The sequence below is a fragment of the Lithobates pipiens genome, unplaced genomic scaffold (genome assembly GCF_037356315.1).
Source record: "Lithobates pipiens isolate NorthernLeopardFrog02 unplaced genomic scaffold, aLitPip1_a1.2 Scaffold_18, whole genome shotgun sequence".
Lineage (NCBI taxonomy): Eukaryota > Metazoa > Chordata > Amphibia > Anura > Ranidae > Lithobates > Lithobates pipiens.
Window position 1 is genome coordinate 380,930,419 of NW_027507758.1, and position 27,467 is coordinate 380,957,885.

Genomic DNA, 27,467 nt, shown 5'->3' on the forward strand with positions numbered 1-27,467 from the left:
GCAAAGAATGCAGACAGATATCACAACAAAAGTGTCTTCCAAAAAAGTATTTTTTTATTTTTTTTAAAAAACTTGTAATTATTTAGCAATTAAATATTTTGCAGGAAATATTTTCAAAATAATCTAACTCCTCCAACTTCCTCTGACTCTCTAACTTCCTCTGACTCTCTGACTTCCTCTGACTCTCTGACTTCCTCTGACTCTCTAACTTCCTCTGACTCTTTAACTTCCTCTGACTCTCTGACTTCCTCTGACTCTCTAACTTCCTCTGACTCTCTGACTTGCTTTGACTCTCTAACATCCTCTGACTCTCTAACTTCCTCTGACTTCCTCTGACTCTCTAACTTCCTCTGACTTCCTCTGACTCTCTAACTTCCTCTGACTTCCTCTGACTCTCTAACTTCCTCTGACTGTCTGTCTTTACCTGCACTGAACTTTAATGCTAACTTTCAAAACTTTTGTAATTGAAACGCTACCTCTCCACCTCCTCCTCCTCCTCCCTGTCATCTCCCACTCTCTCATCCTCCCTCCCTCGCATCTTCTGACTGTCTGTCTTGAACTGCACTGAACATTAATTGTAACATTCAAAAGTTTAGTAACTGAAACTCTACCTCTCCACCTCCTCCTCCCTGTCATCTCCCATTCTCTCATCCTCCCTCCCTCGCATCTTCTGACTGTCTGTCTGTCTTTACCTGCACTGAACTTTAATGCTAACTTTCAAAACTTTTGTAATTGAAACGCTACCTCTCCACCTCCTCCTCCCTGTCATCTCCCACTCTCTCATCCTCCCTCCCTCGCATCTTCTGACTGTCTGTCTTGAACTGCACTGAACATTAATTGTAACATTCAAAAGTTTAGTAACTGAAACTCTACCTCTCCACCTCCTCCTCCCTGTCATCTCCCATTCTCTCATCCTCCCTCCCTCGCATCTTCTGACTGTCTGTCTGTCTTTACCTGCACTGAACTTTAATGCTAACTTTCAAAACTTTTGTAATTGAAACGCTACCTCTCCACCTCCTCCTCCCTGTCATCTCCCACTCTCTCATCCTCCCTCCCTCGCATCTTCTGACTGTCTGTCTGTCTTGAACTGCACTGAACATTAATTGTAACATTCAAAAGTTTAGTAACTGAAACTCTACCTCTCCACCTCCTCCTCCCTGTCATCTCCCACTCTCTCATCCTCCCTCCCTCGCATCTTCATCTCCACTTTCCCCCCTAATCTTTTTTTCTCTCCATCTCTATTTCCCTGAGCCTTTAAAAAAATATAACCTTTTTTGAACAAACCATCAAAATGGCAAAAAATAATTTAACAAAAACATAACATAAAGTTGGTAGCGGTAGTCATCTACAAATTCAAATAACTTGTCGAACTATGTTCATTCGGCTTGGTTACAGCATGCCGTTGTAGTGTTGCTGTTGAGCAGCTCGGTGGTGTTTGCTGCAAGGCTTCACCTTGTGTTGAGGGATATTTCCTGCATGACTCAGGTGGTGATATCTCGGCATCCCGTAGTACACTTGGGGGTCCATAGTGTCGATAGGGTGTAGGCATGTTTGAGGGAAATTCAAGAGATTGATTATGATATGGATAATGATTTGGAATTATCGGTTTGTGCTGTTCAATTGGTTTTGCTACAGGAGGGAATTGTTTTGGCAGTGACGTTATTTGCTCATATTGCTGTAGTGGTCTGTTTTGTGTCAGGACATGGTAAGATGTTGAATCAAGTGGTCTCTTATCAATTTGTCTGCTAATATCCGTGGTTCTACTTGGGGGTGAAATTACAGAGGCAACTGGTGAAGGAATGGGATATGGTATTCGTGATCTTGGGGTCTCATACATACTAGAGGGTTTGTCAAAACTAGAGGGATAAGGGTTTAGCACGGTGTCTGAGGCTGAAGAAATAGGAGGAATTATTTGGGTATTAGGACGGTCGTGTGTTGGCACAGAAACATGGCGTGGCACAGTGAAGGAATGGATGCAATGTTCCACTGCAATCCTCATATTAAAGTACTGGTCTGGCAATACCTCTTTGAGAAGAGGCACCAAACTAATGGCAAACAAAGTGTGAGGACATCGCTGGGCATCGATTTGTTCAGTGATCCCTGACACTATGTGTAGTAATTTTTTGGTCTGGTCTTGTTCTTCAACCTGTTCTACTGCCCTGCTTTTCTTCCTGCGGGAAGTAGAGGTTTGCCTTGGCCTTCTGATGGAAGGTGTTGAAATGTTGCTATCCTCATTGTCCGGCTCCTGAGTAGAGGACTCATGTAACTCGCTCTGCTCACCCTGGAGCTCCATAGATGACTCCTCATGATATGTGCAAGCAAATGATACTCCTTCTTCATCATCAACACTAGCAGCATGCTCCTCCTCCTCCTCCTCCTCCTCCTTCTCCTCCTCCTCCCAACTTGCTTCCGTGCTGAAATACAAAAAAATAAAAATTAAATCTATGTTATGATTGAAAAAGTATAAAGCTGATAGGGGGAGTAAAGGTTAGGGGTAGCACAGGTTAATTAGATAGAGATTGTAGAGTTACCTATTTATGTATGATAACTTACTTCCTCAATTCTAAAACTGGCTTCAAAAAATCCATGTATCTGGCGAAGGCATAGGGACGCTTTGGGGCAGCACCAGACCCACTCCTTGCTTCACGTTGCAATCTCTGGTGTCTCTGAAGTGTGTCCTTGAGGCTCCGCCACCTAGTGCGTATGAGACCTTCTGTAATAAAAAAAAAACAAATAACTAAGTAATTTCATATTATTTTACAGGTACCTAGCAACTGGAAATTCATTTACGAGCTTACACTACGAGTTCAAGTTGGGAAAATCTACGGTGAGCACAATTGTGCGAGACACCTGTATCGCCATCTGGGAGGTCCTAAGAGATGTGGTCATGAGAAAACCAAGCAAAGAGGAATGGAACACCAAAGCTGAGCTGTTTTGGGAGCGCTGCAACTTCCCTAACTGTGTTGGTGCCATAGACGGCAAGCACATAAGAATTGTGAGGCCAGTTGGTAGTGGGACAAAATTTTTTAATTATAAAAAATATTTTTCTTTTGTTCTTCTGGCAGTGGCTGATGCAAACTACTGGTTCACCTACATAGACATTGGCTCTTATGGGAGCAGTTCTGACTCCAGCATTTTTTCCCACTCCAGTTTCGGAAGAATGATTCGGGAGAACACACTTGACCTCCCAAATGAACGACCACTCCCTGGAACATCTGAACCCTCTCTCCCTTTAATATTTGTCGGTGATGAGGCTTTCGCTCTGTCTGAAAAAATGCTCAGGCCATATGCTAACCGGTCACTCTCTGTGGAGAAAAGGGTATTTAATTACCGGCTAACAAGAGCAAGAAGAGTTGTGGAGTGTACATTTGGAATCCTGGCAAACAAATGGCGTTTTCTTCACACCCCAATAACTATGAACATGGAAAATGCCATAATTGCAGTAAAAGCTGCCTGTGCACTTTTACTGCAATACCTTTTCGAGGACTCTTTGATGGATGAGATGGAAGGCGCAGATTGGACACATACAAGGGGCAATTACAGAGGGGCCAGCATCCGAGAGAAGTTTACCGACTTCTTTATGAGTCCTGCCGGTCAGGTATCATGGCAGCTTGATGCAATTCAATAAACACCAAAACTTTTTTCCAGCATTGTCTACTATCTGTACTTTTTCAATAAATGTGATTAAGTTTTATTGTTCAACAGTGTGTCCATCTATTTTTTGCACTTACTGTGTCAACATACTCAGCTTGCAATATCATTACACAAAATTACATTGGTGGTCAGTGGGATTGGTGGTCAATGGGATTGGTGGTCAATGGGATGCATGCCCTTACATTGGTGGTCAGTGGGATTGGTGGTCAGTGGAATGCATGCCCTTACATTGGTGGTCAGTGGGATTGGTGGTCAATGGGATTGGTGGTCAGTGGGATTGGTGGTCAGTGGGATGCATGCCCTTACATTGGTGGTCAGTGGGATTGGTGGTCAGTGGGATGCATGCCCTTACATTGGTGGTCAGTGGGATTGGTGGTCAGTGGGATGCATGCCCTTACATTGGTGGTCAGTGGGATTGGTGGTCAGTGGGATGCATGCCCTTACATTGGTGGTCAGTGGGATTGGTGGTCAGTGGGATTGGTGGTCAATGGGATGCATGCCCTTACATTGGTGGTCAGTGGGATTGGTGGTCAGTGGAATGCATGCCCTTACATTGGTGGTCAGTGGGATTGGTGGTCAATGGGATTGGTGGTCAGTGGGATTGGTGGTCAGTGGGATGCATGCCCTTACATTGGTGGTCAGTGGGATTGGTGGTCAATGGGATTGGTGGTCAGTGGGATTGGTGGTGAGTTCGATTGGTGGTCAGTGGGAAATGGAAATATACTTACGTTTGTGTTTGCGAACCTGAGGTGTGAAGTCATCCCAGTCTGCATACAGACTCCTGCAAATCTCATCCCAGCCTCTGCTCTTCATGGCATTATTTTTGTACTCCTCTATCCGGCTGTCCCATATATATGGCCTGTCACGGACGAGTCTGATAAGCTCTTCATTGTCCACACTGTTGCGACGCTTGGGGGCCATCTTGACTGATTACAGATGGACATGTGACAGGAAACAGGAAGTGAGGAGGCTAAACTGGAAGGAGGAGCTGGAGGTGAAGAATTCGCATCTATCTGAACCAACAATGCGATTCCAGAACGATTTTCATTGATGTCTATAGAAACTAAATTCGCAACGCAACGCTGTAAACTCGCACAAGACCCTTTTTTTTAACGCATCGCATTCGGAGAGGAATCGCAACGCATATATGTGAACGAACGTAATGAAAACCAATTACTTTTTGTATGACATGCGAATCTAGTTTTTGTTTAACGCATCGCATTTGTTATCAACTCGCACAAGTGTGAACCGGCACTAAGAGTCTGGAGAAAACGCTCTATAGCGTCAGGTGAGGGCTGTACAGTGGAGGTATCTTCTTTTAAGTTGTATAGGCTACTATAATACCAGCTAAAAGCATCCGCTATTTCTTTAGGATTAGTAAGCCTAGATCCCGTTTCTGGATGGATTATGTAAGGTATTCTTTGTTTAAGTACTTTGTCTTTAAGCTGCATGGCCAAGAGCTTCCCTGCCTTATTTCCATGAGTATAGCAATTAGCTTTGAGTTTATGAATGTTCTTGGCATGTTGGGCTACCAGTAGTGTTCGTAGGTCAATGCAAGCTTTAGTAAGTTTGTTACTAGTGGAGCAGGAAGGTGTAGCTTTATTTACGATTTCTAACTCATGTATTTCTTCCAAAAGGCTATCCAGACGCTGCCTCCTCCTCCTATTCACTCCCGCGCTTATCTTAATCAGCAGACCCCTAATACAAGCTTTGTGAGTGTTCCATAAGATAAACGGGTCTATACCTTCAACATCATTAGTCATAAAAAATTCCTTCAGTGCAGTTACAACCTCCCGTACAACCTCTGGATCTTTAAACAGCTGGGAGTCACACCTCCACCGGTTTGCCTGGGTAGAGAAGGTGCCACCCCTAACCGTCATTGACACTGGTGCATGATCTGTCCATGAAATGGTACCGATCTCTGAACCAGATACACGTTGTAATAAAAATGTATCAACTAGAAACATGTCAATCCTAGAATAGGACATATGAACCTGAGAAAAAAAAGAAAAGTCTCGTTCAGTGGAGTGCTGACATCTCCAAACATCATATAAGCCAGCTGTTCCTATGAATTTTGCAATCTCAGGCCTGCAGAAGAGCCTCGGGGAGGGATTAGATACGTCTAATATTTTATCTGGGACTGCATTTAGGTCCCCACATAAAATAATATGCCCTTTAGCTGTCTTTTGTATTCTCTTCCATAGCTTGTTGAGAAAATGCACCTGTCGAGCATTGGGGGCATAAGCGTTGATTATGGTGTAAGCTACATTATTAATTTCGCAGTTGAGAATCAGATACCTCCCCTCTCTGTCTTGTTGATGGGAGATATACTTATAAACAACTGAATGTTTAACGAGGATCGCTACTCCCCTTTTTTTTGTTGGGGCATTGCTCAAAAATATTGTAGGGAAGTGTTTGTTGGTCAATTTAGGATGGTTGCCCTCTCTAAAGTGGGTCTCCTGCAGGCAAAGGACATCACAGCGCAGCCGCTGGGTCTCTTTCCATAACATATGGCGTTTTTGCGGGCTGTTTAGGCCATTAACATTTAAAGAGGATAACTTGAATGCCATGACCCGGGAGCTCGCGACGTCTCCAAAAATGGAGAGCAATAACCTCTAATATGCAAAGGAACCTCTATTCGCTCCTCTGTTCAACACCCAGTAGTCAAGCTGATGCGCACGATAGTGAGCGTATATAGGAAGTCTCGTTTCAAGAAAGAAGAAATGAAAAATAAAAAAACGTAAACAAAACGATGAAGTGTAAGAACCTTCGTATCAAAAAAACTTAGAAAAAGCAATAATAAAAAATGTAGGAACTGATTCCTAAGAACCAAGCCAACAGTGGCTAATGAAAACGGGGGGAAACACAAGTCTCAATGCCGATGGGGTCATCCAGGCTGAAGTGCAGTAGATACAAACCAGACACGGTATCCAGGTATAGCCGCTTCAGCTCTCAGGGGTGTCCTTTACTGCTTGATGAACCTGATGATTCCTGGGGGACGACTGTTCTGTGTCGATGATGTCCCATTTCCCCAGTAGGTGCAAACCGTCTTCTAGTGTACTGATGCGATGATCTCTGTCTCCTTTGGTGATAATTAGGGTAGCTGGGTGATTTCATTTGTATGGGATCTTGTGGTTTCTGAGTGCTTTGGTAATAGTCAAGAGATTACGTCTCCGTTGCATAGTGTGAGCCGACAGATCTGCAAAGAATGTAAGTCCCTGGATGCAGTCTGGGGGATGATCTGCTTGCCTTATAGCGTACATTAGCTTCTCCTTTACTCTATAGTAATGTATCCTTGCAATAGTATCTCTGGGAAGTTTCGCTTGAATGTGTTGTGGCTTAGGCAACCTGTGGATGCGGTCAATAGTTAGTTCCTCTAACGACACATCTGGCAAAATTTCACGCATAATAGAAGTGAGGTGTGCCATCAATTCTTGGGGCTTAACCGTCTCCGGAATGCCTCTAATTTTAACGTTATTCCTTCTCGAGCGGTCTTCCAGGTCCGCCACTTTAGCTTTAAGCCAGGATATGTCCTCATCATGTTCGTTGTGAGCGTCCACCATATTGTTGAACGTATCTGTAAATTCTCCCATCTTGTGTTCAATATGAGAGACCCTTTCACCGACCGCTTTTACTTCAGATTTGCATTGTGATACTAACTGCAGCATGTCAGTGTGAATTGCCCCTCTCAATGTGACTAACATGTCCTTCAAGATGGAGTCCATAACCGGCTGATTATTTGTGGGGAAAGCTGCGATTGCATCATGAAACTCCAGCGTGTCATCAATAATAGCAGCCGTGCCTCTGCCCTCTCTATCAGCTATCCCCTGTGTCAGCTTAGGCTTAGATTTAGCTGGGCTATTTGTGCTGGAGGAGGACGGGGACACGGCCTGCGGTGCTTTATGTTTATGCCTGTGCCTACTCACAGTTTCCCAGCCGTCCTCAGCGTCCTCCGTGCAGGCCTTCTCTGCGGCCTGTGACACACGTGCGCCAGGTGCGCCATCTTGCCGGCCCGTGTGACCTGGCCGGCTGAAAAAGTCCATCATTTTCCCGGGCTGAGAGCGCTCCCTCCTCCTCCGCGACATGACCGGGCACTTCCCTGAGCTTTCCGAAGTGAGAATCTGCCGCTCGTCTGTGTCTGTCGTCGCTGTAAACGGTGCTGGATGTCCCGTATGGTGAGGAGCTCAGACCTCACGCATCCATGCTCCTTGCGCGCCAGCTCCGCCCCCCACTTGTACATTATTCTTAAAATACAGTCTTACCTCTCCCCCTTTTTTACCCTCGCTATCCCTGCAATAATGGGAATACCCTTGAATGGTTGTCAGCCAATCATGAGAGCTGTTGAACCAAGTCTCTGAAATTCCCACAAAATTGAAATCCTCCTTGTACAACAGTATCTCTAGTTCTCCCATCTTGTCCGCCAGGCTCCTGACATTGGTGAATATACACAATCCTTCACCTACAGTTGATCCTGAGGAAGGCAAAAAACCCCAGCAAAGCATGCTCCAATTTGCAACAGCAATGTAAAAAATTCCTTCCTGATCCCCGAGAGGCAATCAGATTTTCCCTGGATCAACTTTACCTATAAACATTAGTAACCAGTTACATTATGTACATTTAGAAAATAATACAGGCCTTTTCTGTTGTTCATATACATGTATTGTATCCCTAAGCCACTTTCTTTTTTTTTTTGTTAAACTTGTTTTTATTGAGTAATATCACTTAGAAAATATTGGACAAGCAACATAGTCCAAAGCGTGTTGGAATACAAGAGAGATAAGCAAATATAAGGCAACAAGAAGTAACAAACATCCATATAAATTGGCTATCAGCTTCCTCTCCCGTCACCTCTCACACCCCACATGGGACCAGACTGTGCAAAGGGTACCCGGGTGAGGCAGCTTGGGACTTCCATATCATTTACAGCATTAATATAACTGTGAAGAGGCCTTATAGAGAGAAACTCCTGGGCTAATAATATCTTATTAACCATTGGAACTAAAAGCAAAGGTGAGAAAAAAAATCCTTCTCACCATAGCTCATCTAGGCTAAATTGTAGGATTAACCAAAAGAACCAATACTGAAACTTTGCATAATGTTAGCCTGCAGATATCTAATGGAGAAAATAAATCATTACACACCAAACCGCAGTCTTCGATCAGCCAACAAAAACCTCCTCCTCGTGCCCAAAGCCCGGTATTAATCCAAGGGGGATCGGAGATTCGCTGTCCAAGGGCCTCGGCTATGGAATGCTCTACCAATCAACATCCGCCTGGAAGAAAATCACCTGGCTTTTAGGAAAAAACTCAAGATCTTCCTCTTTTAGCAGATGATCAAAGCTCGCCACAGCGCCTAGAGGCGATTTAGTTCGCATTGTGCGCTATACAAGTATTTCAGTCATTCATTCATGCAGAAGTTCATGGTTGCACTGAGTGCAGGGAGGAGCAGACAATAGGGAAGCAGAGACAGAAGAGAGGCTGGAAGACAGGGTGAAGAGAGGATTATTGATAGAAAGAAGGGTGGGGGGGAACAAATTTCACGGAACGCTGGATGAATGAAAGGCCTGGGCTTGGTGTCTATTGGACTAGTATAAAGGAACCTCAATTCCAGAGTCAGAGAGATACCCTTATATGTGTAGCCCAAGGTTCCCAGATGAGTTTGAATTTTTCAACCGTGTCTAGGATGATACTGGAAATTGTTTCCTGGGACATTATCCTGATTTTTTGTTTGGTTAGGTGATATGAAACTGAGGGGGATTTCCGTGCTTGGGCAATTGTCAGTTTGGCCTCCAGGCCTTTTTTTAAAGTAATCTACTGAGCTGGCCAGAACCACTTCTGGAGTCTATTCCACATGTTCACATCTCTTACTGAAATCTTTTTTCCTCTATATGTAAAGAGTGCTCCCTTGTCCTCTGTGATGACCTTAGAGTGTCCCATTGCCCCAAAAAGTTCCATACCCAGCAATTTGTCATGAGAAAGCATATGAAGAGGTATGGAAGGGATGGAGTAAGGTGTATACAAGTAACAGCAAAAATCACAGAAAACATTCAAAAAACAAACAGAATTCTTTTGCCGGCAGTGTTGAGCATTAATTAATGCCACATCCAATATTTGAGGAGAAAAAAAGGAATCCCCTTGTGGTGGACTTTTAAGGCATGATATATTAGAAAAAAATGTGTTTAAAGGTTTCAAAAGTATTTATTTAACAAAATATGTAGAAAACATAAAAACAGGGAATGCTTGACATATCTAAAACATTATCACCGTCATTTAAATGTAGTACAGTCTTAAATGACGGTGATAATGTTTTAGATATGTCAAGCATTCCCTGTTTTTATATGTTTTCTACATATTTTGTTAAATAAATACTTTTGAAACCTTTAAACACATTTTTTTTAATATATCATGCCATAAAAGTCCACCACAAGGGGATTCCTTTCTTTTAAAAAAAAACAATAATCGCTGTATTTCTTTGCAGAAATATGTAAACAAATTGAGCTAACAACTCACTGCTGTCAGTAAAAAAAAAATTACCAGCAGAAAATTAAGGAGTTAAACACTTGAAAAAGTTTGCATGGAGTGAGCTATAAACTGGTAAGACAAAAAAAAAGTTTACCAAACATCTAGTTAGTTGGAAGTTAAAGATATAAAAATACTTGACATTGAATCAAACAAAAAGAAAAAAGTCAGTGCATAGAGTCCTCAAGAGTTGGCACAGGAGAAGAAAAACTACCACGTTTTGATTGCCCTGGAGACTTTTATTTCCTTCAGTACCAGCTGATTTTTGCAGGGAAGGGGTAAAGATTAGATTTTGTGCGTTGCTTTGATTGAGAGGGCATTCTGGAAGCTTGATGTTTTGTAAAGAAAATTGGAGCTCTTTAGCAGACATATTTAGATCCTTGGTAAGTGAATCAAATTGAAAATGAAAAGCCCCAATGATAGGTGATTTGATGTCGCTGTAAAGAAGTGGCTTCAAAGCTCGACGCTTAGAGATGGTGAGTTGAGATAGATCAGCAAAAAGTTAATAGGTATGTCCCTGGAAAATCAGTGAATTTTTTGCTCTAGCTGCAGCTAGAAGTTGTTCCTTGGTACGGAAATAGTGAAATTTGGTGATAAAATCATGCGGTGATCCATCAGCATTGGCGAGGTGTGAGGGTTCTATGCACCCTTTCCATCTCCATTCGTTCGACTGGTATGGAAGGCTATAGTTCTTGAAATAGGGATAGCATAGTGACTTGCAAATCAGTGACAGGTTCAGTATACAGATATTTGAACGCTGGGCCCTATTTTTGTAATCTTCTAAACAACATTGAAGGATATGTTTTCCTCTTTAAGGTCTCAAGTTCATCAACCGGCAGTTCAAGATTTGCAGTGCGTTGGCCCAGTTCTCTGATTTCCCTAGTCAAACTGTTTGTTATATGATCTGAGGTCTGTTTAAGGGCTTTGTGAAGCATTTTTTTCAAATTGCCTCAGAACAGAAGAATGAGCAGGGTCTGTAAAAGATGTAATTTGTGAAGTTTGTATAGATGGATCTGAGTCATATTCTCCCTGTGTTGCCACAGATACTTTAGAGCGCTGAGAGGATTTCACTGAGTGTGAGGTACCAGGGGGAGGGGGTGCGGCTAGTGCCAGTCTGACTGAAGCCTAAGGCAGCACTTCTTTGTTCTTTTTTGGCTTCATCTTAAGTTGAGAACTCCCGAGAAGCATTACATTAAGTGGGGGAGGGGGGTTATTAGCAGACCGTGTAACAATATTTGCTGGGTGAAGCTCACCCGGAACACAGTATAATACGTCAGGAACATCCCTTCAGGAGCAGAGCTCTAACCTGGCATGTCTGCTCAGTCAGGCTCCTCCCATGCGCTTCAGCTTTTTGATCCTTTGAAAAAATTCTCAACTTTCCAGTAGAATAGTGTGCAATTTTTAAGTATTTGTAATATTTATGAAATTGGTCTGTAAGCAATAGACATGTGCATTCATTTTCATCCGAATGGATTTTCGTACGAATTTTGGGTATTTTCGTGATCGTTTTTTGTTTTTTCTCAATAGATTTTTATTAAATGGTGAACAGAGATGATTGTCTCATAGCACATGTAACATATACAGTTCCATTGTACAAATAGAAAGGAAAATAAAAACAGAAAAAGAAATAACGTCAAATCAGTAGATAACAAAGAAACAGATACCATGACTCATATGCTATAATGCCGTTACCTGGGTCTACTGGTGACATCCAAGGAAGTACAAGAATGGGCTACCGCCTATTCGTTACCCTTCATGTGTCAAGAAGCTTAGCGTTTACGCGATGTGATACAAGTTGCGCAGGGGAGCTCAGTACGGACCTTCATTATGTGTTGGAAGTCGTTCTGTGGGAGAAGTGCAGGAGGAACACCCCACCTGGACACCCCGTATAGGGATCACTTCTGCGTCCCTGTAGGGTGCTCCCCCCCCCCCCGCTCCGTTAGTGAATCTAGAGATCCATATGTTATTGACCTTATTCAAAGATCTGTAACAACCTTGGGGATTCGGTCCATTCTATCCATGGTTTCCACATGAGGAGAGTTTGTGATGAGCTCTTATGGGTTAGTGCTAGAGTGGATTCGTGAGTAAAGTGTGTCTGTATTGTGTGAAGTACTTCTTTCAGGGTGGGGGGAAGTGGATCTTTCCATTTCCTGGTAAGGTTAAGCCTCGCCGCCAGAAAAATGTGAGCTATAATGTGTCTGGTTGGGTTGGGGAACCTGTTCAGTGATAGAGATAGTATGGCAAGAGAAGGTTTTTTTGGTACATCAGCTAATGTTACCTCAGTTATAAGTTGGTATACTGTTTTCCAATATTCCAAGATTTTTGGACAGTGCCAAAGGATATGGAGTAAGCTGCCTTTCATTCCGCAATTTCGCCAGCATAGGTCAGATATTGCAGAATCAAATTTGGATATCCTGACCGGGGTCAGGTACCAACGATACGTTATTTTATATGCTAGTTCCCAGAGGGTGGAGCAACTGGTGGCTTTGTAGACGGATCTACCTGCTTTTTCCCATTCTTCTACGGTGAAGGAGTGGCCTAGATCTTTCTCCCAGCGGATTAGAGGAGTCGATTTGACAAATGTCAATTTGTGGTTAAATAGTTTATAGAACAGAGATATGCCCTTACTAAGTTTAGAGGAAGAGGAAAGGAACTGCCAAGCTGGACGGGGGATCGATACGGTACGTTTTTTAAGGGAATTAATACAATGTTTAGTGCGAAGGTATAGAAATATATCAGAGCCGGGAAGTTGGTATTGTGCACATAGTATAGGAAAAGGTGTAATGTCATTCTCGCTAACCAGATCATTTAGGTGAGTTATTTCTAACCCTTTCCATCGCTTGAAGCCGGATTCTTCGATCAGATGTTGAAGTGTTTCAATGGGGATAGGGACATTGGAGCAGTCAGGGTCATCAGAGGAAAGTTTTGTTAATTTGGACCAAGTTTGGCATGTAGCAAGGATTGGGGGAGATAGGGTTCGGGGATGTTTGCCTCCTAAAGGGAGGGCCATTAGCCAGGGCACCAGGTCCTTGCCTGGGACTGAGGATCGTTCAATGGATTCCCATAGGGTAGGGGATGGTGCGTTGGAGAACCATGCTTTAGCTTGGGTCAGGATGGAAGCCCAGTAATAATCTTGGAAGTTAATATAGCCTAGTCCACCCGCCATACGATGTTTAGTCAGTTGGGACCCTGCGCAACGGGGTCTTTTGCCTTGCCACACAAATTTCAAGAGGAGAGATTGGAAAAACTTGGCGGGGATGGGGATCGGGACAGTCCTGAACAAATATAATATTTGGGGGAGATGGAGCATTTTAAACGCCGCTAGTCTGCCCAGCCATGAGAATTCAACCGATGCCAGCCTGGTCAGGTCTGAGTGAAGTTTAGTTCGAAGTGGAATATAATTTGCTTCAAATAATAGCTTCGTTCTAGGGGTAAGTTGGATGCCGAGGTACGTTATGCTGAGCTTCGCCCAACTGTAAGGGAAGATTAGTTTGAGTCGATCGCTGGTGTCCTTACTTACTCCCAGATCTAGTATATACGATTTAGTGTCGTTAACCTTGTAATATGATATTTCTCCGAACCAGGCTAGCATCTTTTGGACCTCTGGTAGTGTTCTTTCTGGGTCTGTGATTAAAAGTATGACATCGTCCGCAAAGAGGTTAATCTTGTATTCAGTGTCTGCTATGCGGATGCCCTGTATGTTGCTATTGGTTCTGATGCTTTCTGCTAGGGGTTCCATAACTAAGTTGAATATTAGTGGGGAGAGCGGGCATCCCTGTCTTGTCCCGTTAGTGATATTGAAGGGATCTGATAGGGTGTCTGAGGCAAGTACCCTGGCAGATGGGTTTGAGTAGAGAGCCATTATGTAGTCGTGGATTGGACCTGATAGCCCAAATTTATGAAGCGTCAATGAGATATAGCCCCAGTGCACCCTATCAAATGCCTTTTCGGCGTCGAGAGATAGGAGTAGGGATGGGGTTTGGGTGTGTTCAACATGGTGGAGAAGGTCTATCATCCGTCTAGTGGCGTCAGATGCCTGGCGGCCTTTCGTAAATCCGGACTGGTCTGGGTGTATCAATGAGGGTAGGACAAACGTGTCCAGAGGGGAGAAAAGGGGAGTAAAAAGAAAAAGTTAAAACAACAAAAAAAGTGGAGATCCGAGATGTGCAGTATGCACAATGGATCAGCCAGTGGCCAATTCAGCAGCAGACGCTGAAGGGCAGCTGGTCAGGGTGGGGGTATAGTTCAGCAAGTATGAGTCGTGTCGCAAACCATGCCGGACGGGCAGTCGTTGAGAGTGTCCCGGGTTCTTTATCAGCGACGGTTATTCTTGCGGGATCCGCGGCCCGCGCCAAAGGAGAATGGATTTGGGGTCCCCATGGGATCACGCGTCTCCGGTGGTGGATCTAGAAGGACACCCCAATCTCGCAGCAGTTTCAAGCCTCCTTCCAGGGTGGAGATGGTGTGGGGTATGCCGTTGTAGGTGGCCAATATGGTGGCCGGATGACGCCATTTGTACTGAATTTTGTGGTTATTCATGGCCTTAGTGATAGAGCGGAGTTGTCTGCGCATCTGTAGCATGTATTGAGACAAGTCAGCGTAGAGCTGGATATCCGAGTAGGGGGCAGGTAGAGGGGACAGTTCTCTCCCTTTCAGGAGGATTTGCTCCTTGGCTTGGAAAAAGTGCACTCTGAGAAGAACATCTCTAGGGACATCCGCCTCAAGATGGCGTGGTTTAGGCAATCTATGTATGCGGTCAATCGTTAGTTCTATGGGAGACAGTTCTGGTAGTAAGCTGGAGAACAGGGTGTTAGCAAAATTATGCAATTCTGTAGGCTGTACAGATTCCGGGATGCCGCGTATCTTAACATTATTGCGCCTTGAGCGGTCCTCAAGGTCCGCGAGTTTAGATTTCATCCATAGGGAATCTTCTTTATGGTCATGATAGGCATCAACCAGATCATTAATCGTTTCCGTGCACTCTTCCACTTTGGTCTCAATGAAAGTCACCCTGTTATCCATGTGTTTCATTTCAAGTGAAAATTTGTTGATCAAAGAGGAAAGATTTGACATGAGGGATGATTGGAGGGACACTAACATGTCCTTCATGGTGGTGTCTAGCACCGGTTGCCCCAGGGTAGGGAACTGAGCGATGGATGATTGCAAGGAAGAGATTGCAGTGTCATTATGTAGGCCTGTACTCACAGTATCTGCGGCCTGTCCTGCTGTATCCATCCGCATCCTTGTCTTCGCTGGACTCTGGGTAGCTGGGGTCGCTGGAGCGTAGTCTGGCAGTTCTCCTGAGGCCATCCTGTGCCTAATTTCATGTGGATGGTTTGAGGCAGGCTCAGGGAAGGACAGTGAATGGCGCGCTGTGCCTCCGGCGGCGCCATCTTGCCTGGCTGTGTGGGGCTGATAGGCGAACGATTGGAGGCGCCGCGGGCCCGGTTCCTGCCCTCGTTTGCGGGACATCTCGGTCGCTGGTGATGCGGGCAGCTACGGGGGATCTGTCGGTGCCGCGGATGTCGGTGTGGGAACCCGGTAAGTTGCTTTGCCGTCCGGATGGTGTGCGGAGCTCTCAGCTCAAGCTGCCATGTTCGGCCGCGCGCAAGCCACGCCCCCTTTCGTTATCGTTTTAACAAACGATAACGAACATGGAGAATCCGAAAGCCAAAAGATCTGACATAAACAAATTGTTTATTTTCATTTTCGTTGCAACAACATTTCGATATAGATATGAGATTCGACATGAAGCTGACAATAGCAATCTGTGTCCATCGAGCCTGTGGTTGAATGTGCCTAACCTTAGCTCTATTAGTCCAAGATTATTCTACACAGAGAGAAAAAACGCGACATAGAGAGAAAAGATTCGACATTATAGAGACAATAGCAAAAAAGGTCGAATGTGCCTAACCTAACTCTATTAATCCAAGATTATTCGACATAGAGAGAAAAGATTCAACATTAAGTTTTGACGAAGCAGTCGCTGCGAGTGGACATTTATGGTCAAATGTTCAGCCCATAGGCTATAGAAGAATTGTAATGTTGGTTTACTAGTAATAATAATTAATAAATAGAATTATTACTAGTGTCATACAACATTAGAATTCTACTATAGCTTGTAGGAGGAACATTCGACCGGAGATGTCCGTCAAATTTTCTTAGAACATTCAACAGACACCATAAGCATTCAATGACAGATTCAATCCTTTTGGATTTTCGGACGAATGCATTTTTTAACGAAACTAAATAAATAAAAACAGATTTTGGGAGTAACTACTGTATTTATCGGCATATAACACGCACAGGTGTATAACACGCACATTCATTTTAAGAGGGAAGTTTCAGGAAAAAAACTTACGTTTTTGTATTGGCGTATAACACACACACGCTATTTGCACCTGATTTTCATGGTGAAAAAGTGAGTGTTATACGCACAGTAAGTAAATAAATTTTTTGGATGAAAACAAAATTCCGAAACAAAATATTTCAGTGTGCACATGTCTAGTAAGCAATAATCATGAATCATTACAAATTTTAAAAAGAATAAAGGATAATTTAGGGGTGGGAGATTCTTTATTTTGGTTCTCCAAATTGTGTAGTAGTAAGTTGTTCCATTTTTTTCTGCCCTCTGCTTCTTGATCCTCACACAAAGTTTTATATAAAATATACCACATGTAAGCCCTGTGGGCATTCTGTAATACAAATGGGTCTGTTACAGACGGGGTATTGATACTGAAATATTCCTTTAAGTGTTCTATTAAAATGGAAACATTTTGCAGAGATTGTGTCACCTGTGAATTAATATGCCACAAATATAGAGGGCTAGAATAGTTGTCTTCCATCACTATATAGAAACTGGAGCGTGGTTGGACCATGTTGTATTATAAATAGTGGAAGAGGAGACTTTTTGCAAGAGATACTTGTCAACCACAATTAAATCTATCCTTGAATATGCCCTTGTACATACGGTCGGAGATTTCGACAACCAAATCCATCGGATTTTGTCCATCAGATTTTGTCCGAAACTGTTGCATACACACGGTCAGACAAAATTGTCGGAAAATCCGACGTGATGATGTTATTTCGTTACGACGGGACTACGTTCAGGCTAGTAGCCAATAGCTTTGGTGTAGGAATTTGATCTGAGCATGCGTGGCACTTTGTCCGATCGGAATTATCTACACATGATCGGAGTATGTCCAATCGGAGCATTTTGTCGGAAAATTTTACCAACAAGTTGGAAAACTTGGTCCGTCGGATACTCCGATGGAAACAGTCCGATGTAGACCACACAGTCGTAATATCCGACAAAACGGTCCGATCTGACACATTCCGTCGGAATCTCCGACCGTGTGTACAAGGGCTAAGAGTTAGGTCTCGACCAATAAAATGTGAAATCTCTTATGTTTGTGTGTTGACACCTCCAAACATTGAAAATATCAGTGAAATAAATAATGTAATGTAGGAGGTGGACACCTAAAACATGTTGTGGAATCTAGATGGTGATGCATTTTAAGAGTGAAGTTCCCAGACACAATAAGTGATCCTTTTTTGAGGGTGGATATTTTGTGGAAGAGTTTGTTTTAGAGTTCAAGATTGATGTGAATTAGGTGCATAAACATTTACTAAAATATATGATCTGCTATTAAGTTCACAAAGAAGTATTAATTATCTGCCCTCTGAGTCAGACAGAGATAGTCTCTTGTAGCATCAATGCAACAATGCTCCTTTTGGCAATACCTTTTTGCTTTTTAGGAGTGGATGTTAGAGAAATATTGTTGATTAAACATGCATTTCTTGAACACACAAAATGTCACTGCCTAAGTTTTGTGCTTCCTTTCACAATGTGGCTCTTTATCAGAATGATTGAGGCCATTAACATTGATGGAAACAATTTTAATCATCATAACGAGAAAGTAAGGTGAAATAATGACCATACCTCGCAGTAAACCTTGAATGGAGGGAGTTCACATGGGTAGTCTTTACTCAATGATAGCTGGAGAATAGCTCAAACTTAGTAGTTACATGTCCATTTCCAGAGAAATGGCTTGTACTGCATGTAGTGAACCTCGAGGAGAACCAAAAAGGAGAAAAAAGTGAAAGAAATATAAACAATACCTCAGTAAAAAAGGAAGATCCCGGGGCGTGGCCTGACGCGAGTTCCGGATGGTCGCATAATCCCGGAGCTCCGGAGACTGGGGATCTAAGCGGCTCAAATCGATTTAATCCGTGCCCTTTGGAAGCATATCCCGACGGCGGAAGACCTTCCCTACCCTCTGGGACCATGCCCGGTAAGCGCCGAGGTGCGGGAAAACCACAACGGCTCACGGACTTTTACACTAGACTCCCTGACAGGGAGGCCCAAGATGGCGCCCGGGCCTACTCTCCGCAGAGAGCATCGCCACGCACGAGGGACACAGCAGCAGGTAATCGGCAACATAAACAGTCCCCCACCAATGGCCAGCACTCCTACCCTTCCTCCCCTTCTACTAGCAGCCCGGTTAAATCAAAACCCAAGCTGGATGGCAGCGGATTGAGCGAAGAGGGCAGCCCAACCGCAGACTCAGGGGATGACACCCGGGAGCTACCCGAACCCATTGAATCCTATCCCACTCAAAATCAACCGGTGGTTGATACTGTCCTGAAAGACATGTTGTTATCGCTCCGCAGCACCATCCAGTCGGATATGGCAGCCTGTATGCACGGGTTTCATAAAGATCTTAATGCTATTGGAGTTAGAGTGGATCACATAGAAACTAAGATGGGAGAATATGCTGGGACTATAAACGATCTAGTTGATGCCCATGAGGAGAGGGAAGGGGAGGTGGAGAGGCTAAAGGAGAAATTAGCGGACCTCGAAGATAGGTCACGAAGAAATAATATCAAAATCAGGGGTATCCCCGAAACGATCGTACAGGCCGACCTTTACTCGCACGTGGTGACGGTGTTTAAACAAATACTCCCAGAGACGATCGATCGGATTCATCGTCTTCCCAAACCGACTCACTTATCTGATCAGGTACCGAGAGATGTACTTTTAAGGCTACACTTCTTCCATGTGAAAGAGGAACTTATGGCAGCCATGCGTCAAAAAGAACGTATTCCGCCACAACTTCAGCACTTGCAGTTTTGCACAGACCTTTCGCAATACACTCTTCAGAAGAGAAGGAACCTAAATACCATTACCAAAGCTTTGAGAAACCATAAGATAGTATACAAATGGGGATTCCCTACGAAATTGACTGTGACCAAGGATAATCGCACACACCACATTACTTCGTTGGAAGCTGGCATCACCCTCTTACGAGAGTGGGGTATACTCTCAGACTTGGAAATCAGTGCAGCAATGTCTTCTGCCCCAAAAATGGTTGCTCAGGATTGGAAAACCGTCACCTCAAAGAACGCCAAATCGCACTCGTGAGACGGGACGGATGTATCCCTCTAAATTTGGATCCCCATGTTCTCTGTTCTTGAGGAGCCTCAGGCTGAACTTTTTCCCCCAGTTACCTTTGCAGCACCCGCTGCTCACGGCTATTTCTTGTCAGACCTGCTCTAAAGTCTATAGAGCAGCCGTTGCTAATCCGTTCACTAACTAATGATCTTTTTTAATTTCTTCTGTTACATTCTCTTGTTGTTTTTTTTCTTTTTTTTGGATGCTATACCAATTGCCAACCGTTACCTACTTATCAAATGGAGGATGAGGGCCGAAATGGTCATCCTAGGTTGCTTCATGGCCAGAATCACAGAACCTTCACAGCTCCAGGACCGGATCAGCCCTTCTCCCAAAAGTGAGTACTGTTTACCTGACAACCCTGGTGGCTTGCTTGGGGGGGAATTGGGCCCCTCAGGGGGAGGAGAGCCCTTTTGCGGGGGGGCTGCTCAGCACACTTTTCAGCATCCCTTGCATCCAACCCCTCTATGGCTCTAAATATATTATCTATTAACACTAAGGGGCTCAACCACCCCGTGAAGCGTCACTCGCTCTGGAGAGAAGCGGAATCGCACAAATGCGATATTGTATGTGCCCAGGAGACTCACTTCGTGACTGCTAAAGCTCCCAAATGCTTACACAAAAAATTTCCGCACATATTCACAGCTAACGCGAATACCAAACGAAAAGGGGTCCTAACGGCTATCAGAGACTCTGTGGCTTTTCAATTGCACGAAGCTGTTAGTGATCCCCATGGCAGATTCTTGATACTAATCTGTGATGTGAACTTAACTACCTACACGATTGTAAACGTATACTCCCCTAACAACCACCAGGTGAGGTTTTTTAACAGCTTGATGCGAAGAGTACGGAAACTCCAAAGGGGAAGGCTGCTTATGTGTGGGGACTTTAATTTAACCCCGGACCCGGCTTCGGATTCTACATCTCAGTCCACGCGGCTGCGCCAGGCTATGCAACCCGCTATACATCAACACGGCCTATATGACGCTTGGAGATGCCTGCACGCAAACGAGCGGGACTATACCTACTTTTCCCCTCCACACCAGGTGTATTCCAGGATAGACCTGTTCTTAGTTGATCAGCAGTCTCTATTGCGGACCTCTTCGGTGGACATCAAGCCAATAACTTGGTCTGATCATGCACCGGTGGTGCTATCCATGGCGGGCTCGGCAACAGTTAATGCGAGCCCGCCCTGGAGAATCAACACCTATGTGCTTCAGAGAGAGGAGTGCAGGAAGGTCCTCCGGAAACACCTGACTGACTTTTTTATTGATAATGTTGATTCTGTTACAGATCCATTTGTGTTATGGAACGCCCATAAGGCGTATATGAGGGGTATTTGTATCCAAATGGGAGCGAGGCTAAAGAGGCAGAGGCAAAGCAAAATTACAAGCTTATTGTCAGCCATTGAGAAACTAGAATCGCTTAATAAAGCTAAACCGACAGTCCTTATTTCCCAAAAATTAGCTCAGCATAGACACGACCTGAGGGTACTGCTACTCGAAAACTTTGAGAAATACAGCAAACGTAGGAAAATGACATTTTACACCTCTGACAATAAGGGCGGTAAACTCCTGGCCCATAAAATCAAGGGCCACAGGTATAAATCTAAAATCCCATTTATCTTCCACCCTACCTCTAACACAAAAGAAACTCACCCTAAGAAAATAGCGGACGCCTTTAGTTCCTATTATAGTGCACTATATAACCTTAAAGACGACCCCTCGACCCACCAGCCAAATCGAGAACACATTGTGGACTTTCTTGCCCGACTCCCGATCCCACGTCTTACCCAGGAGCAAGTGGATGTGCTCAATGCCCCATTTACTGATGCTGAAATTCAGTCAGAAATTAATTCCCTACCACCTAATAAATCCCCTGGACCGGACGGCTTTAGCGGGGAATACTATAAACTGTTTAAAAACGCTCTTACCCCACACCTTACCACAATTTTCAATAAAGCTGCTGCCTCTGCTTCTTTCCCGCCAGAGATGCTGGAAGCTTTGATCATAGCCTTGCCTAAGCCGGGGAAGGATCCGATATCTCCGCAAAATTTTAGACCAATCTCCTTACTCAACAGCGATTTGAAGCTATATGCCAAAATAATCGCCGCTCGGATGGTGGATATACTACCTTCGATCATTCATCCTGACCAGACGGGCTTTACAAAAAATAGACAGGCCTCAGATGCGACCCGTAGACTTATTAACTTAATTCATCTGGCCGAGGCGGAGGGGAGGCCTTCTCTGCTTCTGTCTCTAGACGCGGAGAAGGCCTTTGACCGAATTCATTGGCAATATCTCGGTGAGGTTCTGAGGGCCTTTGGATTTGAGGGCGGCATCGACTCGGCTATTAAAGCATTATACTCTAAACCATCGGCGAGAGTTTTTGTATCAGGAGTTATGTCCTCCCCGTTTTCTATTTCAAATGGAACACGGCAGGGGTGCCCTCTCTCTCCATTGATATTTAATCTACTGATGGAACCTCTGGCAATCCATATTAGATCCCATCCACGTATAACGGGTTTCGGAGTTGGGGCAGATAGTCATAGTATCAGCTTGTTCGCTGACGATGTGATATTGATGCTAACTAATGTGGAGACTTCCCTGGCTGAGGCACATGAATCTTTAACGCTGTTCAATAAGGTTTCATATTATAAGGTAAACGAAGGGAAATCTCAGATACTAGGACTGGGGATAGATGGTGGAACTAAATCCAGACTGCAGAGATCCTTCCCTTATACTTGGAGCTCTACAGGCATCAAATACTTAGGTATAGTGCTCTCTGAGAGAATAGGTAAATTGTATAACGACAACTATGTGCCATTCTTGGAGGATCTGGACTCCAAACTGTTGCCTATTTCCAAAAGGGAATTGTCTTGGTCAGGTAGGTTGGCTGCTTTTAAGATGCTGATATTACCCCAATTATTATACCCGTATTTGCCGGCGTATAAGACGACCCGGCATATAAGACGACCCCCTAAAAACCTGCACAGTTAAAATGTTTTGCCCGTACTCACCGTTTAAGACGACCCCCGATTCCGAGGCTTCCGACGCTTCATATCCCTCTTCTTCTTCGTTCTTGCTGGAGCCATTTCCTTCTTCCTTCTGGTGCTGGAGCCAATCACGGCGAGCAATGTATTCTATTAATGAATACAAAGCCTGCTGGGATTGGCGGAGGCTGTTACATCATCAGCCCGCGCCTCACTCTCAAAGCCAATCGGAGCAGGCTACTGTGTGTAGCTTGCTCGGATTGGCAGAGATTGCTGCTCCAATCCGAGCAGGCTCTGTATTCATTTGAATACATCGCTCACTGGGATTGGTTCAGTGGTATATACTGTATGTAGCCGAAGCTACATACAGTATTACCGGACAGCCAGAAGGCATCCCAGCAGCGGACCCGGCGTATAAGACGACCCCTCCTTTTTGCTCAGTTTTTTTAAGTGTAAAAGGTCGTCTTATACGCCGGCAAATACGGTATATATTTAGGACCCTTCCTATTCCGGTTCCAAACGATTTTTTCGCTAAAGCACAATCTAAGATTAACTCCTTTCTATGGCAAGGTAAAAAAGCTAGGTGCGCCTTCAAAAAACTGATTCAGACGAAGAGAGCGGGAGGGGCAGGGCACGTCCTGCTGCGGGATTACTATCTGGCAGCTATTTTGGCTCAGGCAAGGTACTGGTTTGTTCAAGGCAGAGGTACTAGATGGTTAGAAATTGAACAAGCTCAATGCCCACAGCATCCCATAGTAGACTTATTACTAACAAGCCCACTATCCCCGAGGGTGGGTGGAATCTTGTCCCCTCCCATGAAGGCCACGCTGATGGCCTGGAAAATACTACTAGATAATGTCAACCCACCAAGGCACTTCCTCTAACGCTATCAAGCTTAAGACTCCTTATTCCGCAGTTATCCGTTGGGAGATGGCAGAAGAGGGGGATTCTTTCAGTGCAAGATATTATGTTAGGCCCAGCAATTAAAACGTTCAGAGCGTTACAACTAGAGTTTGGGTTGGAGACTAGGGACCAATACACTTACATGCAGATAGCACATCTCCTTAATACAATCCCTATAACCGAAATCCCCCTCCCGGTGAGAGTATATTTATATTACCGAAATGTTCAGACAAACATTAAAGGCATATCTTTGTTTTATAACCTCTTAAACCGCAAGTCGGAGTTCCGGAGGTCTCCATCTATGAGATCGTGGGAACTAGAGTTGGGGCATTCCTACTCACAGGAACAATGGGAGGAATCTATAAAGGTCGTGTATCTGGCGACTAAATCAGCAAATATGTGGGAACTTTCTATTAAAATCTTGTTAAGATGGTATCTAACCCCGGTGAGGCTGGCGGGTTTCCATCCCCAGGCCTCATCGCTCTGTTGGAGACTATGTGGTTGCAGGGGGTCGTTGGGCCACATACTTTGGATGTGCCCAAAACTGATTACGGTGTGGCGTCAGGTGTTTCACCTGATCTCCGCAATAACCGGTACTCTCACGAGCGGAGATCCTGGACTGGCGGTGTTATCACTAGGGATTGATAAATTTCCGAAAAGGTACAGACTGATAGTTTTTCATATATTGGCGAGCACTAGACTAGCGATACTAAGGCGATGGAAGACCGTAGACACACCTCAGTTAGGGGAGATCATTAGAGAGGTGGACATACACATACAATATGAATTAATGTTCGCAGCATCTCAGAACAACCTAGAAGCCAAACGAGTCTTCTGGAAGCCCTGGTTAGATTGGCACAAATCTGCTTCTTACTAATACCATTGCATATTTCTAGGCGAACTACTCTCTTATAACTCTTGTGATAATACTTTTGCTGATATCCTATGTCTTTAAATACATACACTAATTATAGTATATATTTCTTGTGAGGCAACAAATCCAACTTAAGTGGAACAAAACAAAATTTACTATGCATCCGGTTTTCTTTCTACTTTTATTTAAATTTTCTTGACTTTCTTTTCAAAATTTCTGTGTTATTGTACATTTCTGATTGCTACCCCACGCTGAGTTCTTGTAAATTCTGAATGTATAAATGTCTGACTTTTGTATGTTATTATGACTTTGTGACATTCAATAAAAAAACTATTGAAATTAAAAAAGGAAGATCCCAATGGAAATATGAATGCAGATAAAATGCACATGTCATTGGGAGAGTAATCAGTGTGTCAAGTCTCTAGTGTGAGGTTGGGTTGCTGAGAGGGTGTCCCTTGAGGCTGAGTGCAGCGCTCCCCTGGGAGTGATACAAGGGAGGCAGTGCCCAGAGGTGCATGGGTTGCCAGAAATGGTGCAGGCAGGCTGGTTGGCAGTAGATAGCTGGAGTGCACTAGGTAGCAAATGTGGGCAGCCATGCGAAGAGAAGTCTTGAGTAAGGAGCAGCAGGGTAAACCAGATCAAACCAGGGGTTTTCAGAGTATACAAGGCACAGGAACACAGGAAGCTGTTGATAATCCAGCAAACTGCAAGTGTCAGTGGCAGGTTTAAATAGGCCGGGGGTGAGCCTACAATTGTCACAGCATGTCCGCGCATGTGCGCTCACCGGCGAGCACAGACTGCCGTGTCCAGGCTGATGCACATCTGTGTGCGCGGAAACTCGTCTGGCACCACCATGATGGTTACTGGTGGGATTGCCCAGAACACGCCCATTTCTTTGACACAGTGGGATACTATCTCCAATATACTGCAGAGAGACATTGTTCTGTGCTGCTTATTAAAGTAGTGAGGTGCCTATGTTGAAAGCTTCTAATTTTTATGTTTATACATAACCACCTGCCAGTTATTCAAATGTCCAATCTAGGGGAGGATGAAAGGGTTATGGTCTGTAATATTCTCCCAGTCATGCAGAAATGTAAGTCCTTCTTCGACTGTGGTGATTCCGGAAATTGAGCCCTGATTAGTGATGAGTATTTTGGTGGGGTAGCTCCAACGGTAGGGAATTTTTGATTGCGTAAGGCTTTGGTGATAGTAACCCAGGATTTCCATTTCTGCAGTGTATATTGTGAAAGATCGAAATAGATCTATATTGCAGAATATTGTTTTGCTAATTGTGTGGAATTGTGTGCTCTGCTAATTGTGTTTCAAGACATTTTTCCTTAACATGGAAAAAATGAATACCTAAGAGAATGTCTCTAGAAACATTGTTGGAAGATGATAGGATTTGGGCAGTCTGTAATGTCACGTACACCCGACCGGTCTTTCCAGCAGACTAGGGTCCGATGGACTTCCGGCCGGAATTCCGGCGGAGTCCCAACGGACTTTCTGAACGAATGGACTTGCCCACACGTGACCGGAATTTCCAGCAGACTAGGTCCGCCGGACTTCCAAATGAACGGACTTGCCCACACGGACTAAAGTCCGTTCATTTTAAATGTGAGTTACAACGGGACTAGAAAAGGAAGTCAATCTCGCCCCTTTTATCGGCGAGATTGACACCTTGCGAGCCCCGTTGCCTGGTATGGATTTTAAGAGCAACCCCCTATACCGATAAAACAGTGTGGGGGTCCCCCCAAAGTCCATACCAGACCCTCATCCAAGCACGCAGCCCGGCCGGTCAGGAAAGGGGGTGGGGACAAACGAGCACCCCCTCCTGAGTCGTACCAGGCCGCATTCCCTCAACATGGGGGGTGGGTGCTTTGGGGAAGGGGGCCACCCTGCGGGCCCCCCCACCCCAAATCACCTTGTCTCCATGTTGTTGAGGACAAGGGCCTCTTCCTGACAACCCTGTCCGTTGGTTGTCAGGGTCTGCGGGTGGGGGGGCTTATCAGAATCTGGGAGCCCCCTTTGATAAGGGGGCCCCCAGATCCCGGACCCCACCCTATGTGAATAAGTATGGAGTACATTGTACCCCTACCCATTCACCTGGGGGAAAAAGTGTCAATAAAAAAAACACACTACACAGGTTTTTAAAATAGTTTATTAGGCAGCTCTGGGGGTCTTCTTCTGACTTCGGGAATCTGACTTTTCTACACTCTCCAGTTCTTCTTCCAGCTCCTCCGCTATCTTCTGCTCTTTTGCCACTCTTTTGCTAACAGTGGCTAGCTTTCTCCTTTGTTGTCGTTGTCGCTGTCATCGCCGTCGCCATATTCTTCTTCTTCTTCTTCCTCCTTCTGTTCTTCCGATGTTTCTGCAAGCTGAGTTTTTTTCTTTTGGCACAGTACCCTCTAGAGGAGGACGATTATGCCAATTAAAAAAAAAAGCACTAAAGAGATTTGTTATTCACTTAAATATGTGCAATATTAAAAACAAGTTTCACTTGATGAGTAACTTTTTTAAAATTTCACATGCATTTATATTTTTTACATTTGTGCAAATGTTCAGGGGGGGGGCACTCGCTCGTCCCCACCCCCTTTCCTGACCGGCCGGGCTGCATGCTCATATAAGGGTCTGGTATGGATTTTGGGGGGACCCCCAGGCCGTTTTTTCGGTGTAGGGGTTCCCCTTAATATCTATACCAGACCCAGAACCTACTTTGGCTTTTAGCCATGCATTGTCATCATCTTTTCCATTGTAGGCATCCACCAACGTGTTATAAGAGGCAGCAAATTACCCCATTTTGTGGTATAGTCTGCCACCCAGCTATTGGACTTCTGCTTTAACGTTTTGGACACAGGACATCATATCAGCATGGAGAGAGCTGCTTGGTAGCTCTTAGTAGCATGTCCTTTAACATTATATCCAATATGAGTTGGAGAAAGAGTTAGAGAAAGAGTTAATAGGATCTATAAGCTCTCTAGTATCATCCATGGAGACATTTTATGTGCTCATTTCTGAGTAGTTGGAGCCTGTAGAAATGCATGGTTTTGACTTGGCTGGCCTCCTGAGATTGGT

At 44.4% G+C, this 27,467-nt stretch overlaps 1 protein-coding gene across 1 annotated transcript; it reads right to left on the reverse strand.

Moving 5' to 3' along the window:
* Positions 1-869: 869 nt before the first annotated feature.
* On the reverse strand, positions 870-2,767 carry LOC143988310 (uncharacterized). The gene is made up of 2 exons (XM_077487774.1): positions 2,554-2,767; positions 870-2,414 (listed from the first exon to the last, which is right to left on the reverse strand). Exons 1-2 carry the CDS (start codon positions 2,586-2,588, stop codon positions 1,346-1,348), a joined length of 1,104 nt encoding a protein of 367 aa, XP_077343900.1. The 5' UTR covers positions 2,589-2,767; the 3' UTR covers positions 870-1,345.
* Between the last annotated feature and the right edge of the window lie 24,700 nt (positions 2,768-27,467).

Excerpts from the sequence above, each read along its gene's own strand:
- LOC143988310 (XM_077487774.1), bottom strand. The coding sequence starts at position 2,588 with ATGGATTTTTTGAAGCCAGTTTTAGAATTGAGGAA. Across the intron at positions 2,415-2,553 it reads CCAGTTTTAGAATTGAGGAA|CACGGAAGCAAGTTGGGAGG; the intron begins GTAAGTTATCAT and ends TTTGTATTTCAG.